The following is a 4,407-nucleotide window of genomic DNA, read 5'->3' as shown; positions in this document are numbered from 1 at the left end:
AAATCTTTGAAAAATAAATTTTAAAACTCCTCTCTTGTAAATTTTAATTTCATTAGTCGGATTTCCTTTTCTTATGAGTTTTTAATTTCATTTGTGAGATTTTTGTTCTAATGAATAAAATCATAAAAGAATGTAGTATTCGAATATAATGATAATAACTTATGAATTAAATATATGAATTCAATATGGCAAAACAAATTACAAAATAAGAAAGTATTCAAACAATGACCGAGACCTTTTCTTGGTTTCCCCCAATGAAATCATGGTAACATCACGTCCAAACAATGCCTTGGGTGCTTTTGTAGCAGTCAAGCAGCTAGAATGGGCACAACTAATTTTTTTAAAGGAAAAATGAACACAACAATATAACATTTTTCCCCTTTTTTTTTTATGTAAATCCAACGTCAAAGAAACATATTCATGAAATATATTATTTGTATTTGAACTATGATTTTTGGGTGTTAGAGATATCACAGGTAGAATATATGTAAATTTTATTTTAATCAAACAAAACCTTATTGTGTTACAATTCCTAAATCATTATTCTTTGTATAATAATCGTGACAAACACGACAACTGAAGGAATACAGAAAGAGAAATATGCAAAGTGGACACGCATTCAACCACGGTAAAACAAAAGAAAAAAAAAGTTAAGAGCAAATAACCATAAATGAAATAGAAGAAATATTTCCTCAAATTCTTTTTCTTTTCCTTCTTTTTCATATCTGTTAGGCGAAAAGTTATTATTCTCTAGATATCATCTTCATCATATCCAAGATCATCCTCTATATTATCTGCCACGTCATCGGAAATCTTCTCCTCCAGGAAATCAGCACCCTCCACTAGCGCGATTCCACCTAAAACCCCAGCGACCGCGCCCACAGCCAATCCTGTCCCCATCCCCCCAAACTTACTCTTCTTCTCTTCCTGTGGTGCGTACTCACTCCCTTGTCCATACGACGTCGTTTGGATCGCAGAATGGTAATAACTATTATTATCCTGATAGCCCTGCGACACAGGGGAATAATCCCTTACACCTATAGGAGGCGCATAATACGCATCCTGCGTACGGTAGCCGCCACTTTCTCTTATAACGACATTAACGTCCACTTTCCCTTGGGGTCTTCCCGAAGGGCGGTTCAGCGAGAGAGTGCGGCTCACGCGCACTCTAACTCCAACTTCTTCAAGGACTTCAACGAGCTTGAGCCGCGCCGAGCCAATAAGCGGCTCGGTGTCCTCCTCGGAGCCTGCGTGAACCGCGTCGACATGGAGCGTCAGATTCTCGAGAGGCTCAGGAGGAAGAGGAATAACTAGGGTTTGGTCCCAAGTAGCTTCGGTGTCGCCGTCCTCGTCGACGCTCGTGGAGAACTTGTTCTTAGGGTCCACACAAACGACGGCGTATGGGCGGTTCGCGCCGTGGCGCCAGTTCACGTTTTTTAAACCACGCGCAGACATGAGATGCAGTTGGAGTTCGTAGTGGGAAGTCATGAGAGTGAGTGAGTGAGTGGAAATTGGAAGTGGTAACGAGTGTTTGTGAGAACACAGGAAGCAGCAATGGTGTGTTGTGTGGGTTTTATAGGTAAGTGTTGGACGGAAAGAGTTTATTGTTAACCCTTAAGTTTTAAGGCTAATAACACAATTGCCATTGAGTAAAGGTTGTATATTCATCCTTAAATTACAATAATCATATGTCTTAAAATTAACTTATTAACTCGTTCAAAAATTTAATAATTTTACTTTTGGTTGCAAAATTTTGATATCACCTCTAACTTTTTTTTTCATATTAAATAAGTTTTTGATATTTTTAAAATTGATTTATAGTAAAATTAGTTACACAACGTGGGAGTAAATTAGAAAATAGTTATTGACTTTGTTGGGATTGGAAAGAATTTTAACATTGATGGACATAATAGTTAGTGAGTTTATTGATCTGTTGACGCTAGGTATCACTAAGAAATCGTCAGATGCAACTTACATTTTAAAATTCAATATAGTTCTTGATTTATGGTTCTTTATTTTGATCATTGAGATCTTTGATTAAAGTTTTGTGGTTAAAATAATGTTTTTCATAGTTCTAATATATTTAATGAAACTATTGTAATTGAATGTGATGCTAATGTAATAGAAAAAATGATGAATTATTAATATGTTATGAGATGAGTTTGGATTAAGGTAAAATACATATGTATGACATAGTGTGATAAATGAGCTAAAGTGTGATTCTTTTGGCTATTTTCTTATGACTGTGGTGACTATCTTTGTAATGTTGACTGTGAATTAGATGCATATATGTGAATGAATGTTAGTGATGTTTAAATGTTGAATGAGATGATAATGTGTGATTGTGAAATGATTAAATGTGGAATGACTTTCAAGTGAAAAAACATTTCACTCATGTGGTAGGTGTATTGAGTAGAGACTCAAAAGGAAATTATGCATACTCTACTAGGTATCCTAACTCACACAGAGTAAGATATCTAGTTTGTGAAAGTAGATGAAGGTTCCTACAACGAGAATTGGTTCTAAATGAACCATTTATGGCTTATATTGGTGAATTAGCCTGGTCATATAGGAAGACTTGATAGAGCCATGATTATATAAGCCAAAATGCTATCAGGATCCTTATGACAGTGCATAATCTCTAGGATCGACTTTATACACAAAAATCTTTTGGAGGTAGTTATCATGGTTTGCTCATATGATGTATTGATTGAATGAGATTGATGTACATGATTTGTTTTTTCTTATCATATTTTAAATTAATTATATATCTTTCCTTTTTAAATATAAGCTTACTCGCTTGATCTCTTTTTTGGTGAAAAAGTTTTAAGTTGGTCCTCGTTTTTTAAAAAGTTTTATTTGTGTCCTAATTTTTCAAAAAAAATCTCAATTAGGTATTTTAAAAATATTATTAACAGTTTTAACAACATGCCAGTTTCAATCTATTTTTTTTTTCAAAAATGTTTTATTGTCACGTGTCATGTGCTTAGTGTGACACGTGACACTATTGGTGCCACGTGACAAGGCAATGTCAATTTTTAGTGTTAAGTGTCATTGTATTATTTGAATTTAATCCATATATATATATATATATATATATATATATATATATATATTTGATTCAATTTAATCCAATTTTTTTTTTTCAAAATGGAACAATATTATTATCTATTTCCAAATTGAAATCAAATTTATTATTTGTATGAATGCTATACTAATTTTTTTTATTAAAAATGACTTTTTAATATATTACCTTATTATATATTATTACCATCTATTTTTGTTAATAATGACTTTTAACACTAAATTATAAATATTAGTATAACATTTATACAAATCTGATCTCAATTAAAAAAAGACCAAATGTATTATTTATATAAATGGTATTAATTAATTTGTTCTTATAAAAACATGAATTAATAATATATTAATTTTAAATCCTTACTTTTTAAAAAAAATATTTATACTTATTTAGTTTTAATCTTATAAAAAAACTAATTATCAAAACTTTGATTAATAATATATAACAATATAATATGTTAAAAACTTCTTTTTAATAAAAGTAATAGTATCACATTTATAAAACTAATAAATTTGGTCTCAATTTGATTTGAAGAGGGACAATATTGTTCCATTTTGAAAAAAATTAAAACTAAATTGAATAAAAAAAACATATATAAGGACTAAATTGAAATAAAAAAAAAAGTGACACTAGACACTAACATTGACATATGACATTGTTACTGCCACATGTCACTAGCAGTGCCACATGTCACATTAGGGACCTAACATGTGACAACAAAATTGTTTGCTAAAAAATTTAAAAATAAAAGAAATTAAAAAATTACAGATGGACACATGACATATCATAACGCTTTGTAATTTTTTTTAAAAAGATTTAATTGAGTCACTTTTTCAAAAGTAACGATGCAATTGAAATTTTTTTAAAAGCGAGAACCAATTTAATACTTTTTCACTCAAGTAAGGATCAAGTGAGTAATTATTACTTTTTGAGTATGTTGTAATTTATTTACCTGTGATGATTGTGCGTTATACATAACATAGGATAATACAATAATAGGAAGGTTGAGAAGTAGTAAGACAACTTGATGGTCATATAGATTATAGATAATGCATAAATATATAATTTTATATTTTATAAATCCTTCATTGTTAAAATAAAACATTATATATTATGAAAATTGTAAATTCATAAAAGATTCTAAATACATATTATATGTTTATAACTTCATACCTAATTTGTAATTGTTTCATTGTAATGTAAATCTACTAAATTAGAATGTTATATGTATTATTATCTATTTCAATCTTATAAACACAAGTAATTATCACACTATGTTTAATATTTATTAGATTATTTTTTAAAATTATTATGTAGTTAAAATT

At 29.7% G+C, this 4,407-nt stretch overlaps 1 protein-coding gene across 1 annotated transcript; it reads right to left on the bottom strand.

Annotated features, from left to right (window-relative positions):
- Positions 1-482: 482 nt before the first annotated feature.
- Positions 483-1,589, bottom strand: LOC108345382 (uncharacterized). Its single transcript, XM_052867695.1, has one exon. It carries the CDS (start codon positions 1,486-1,488, stop codon positions 751-753), a length of 738 nt encoding a protein of 245 aa, XP_052723655.1. The 5' UTR covers positions 1,489-1,589; the 3' UTR covers positions 483-750.
- Between the last annotated feature and the right edge of the window lie 2,818 nt (positions 1,590-4,407).

This window comes from Vigna angularis, chromosome 8 (assembly GCF_016808095.1).
Source record: "Vigna angularis cultivar LongXiaoDou No.4 chromosome 8, ASM1680809v1, whole genome shotgun sequence".
Classification (NCBI taxonomy): Eukaryota; Viridiplantae; Streptophyta; class Magnoliopsida; order Fabales; family Fabaceae; genus Vigna; species Vigna angularis.
This window is presented reverse-complemented; position numbering and strand designations above follow the sequence as displayed.

Excerpts from the sequence above, each read along its gene's own strand:
- LOC108345382 (XM_052867695.1), bottom strand. The coding sequence starts at position 1,488 with ATGACTTCCCACTACGAACTCCAACTGCATCTCATGTCTGCGCGTGGT.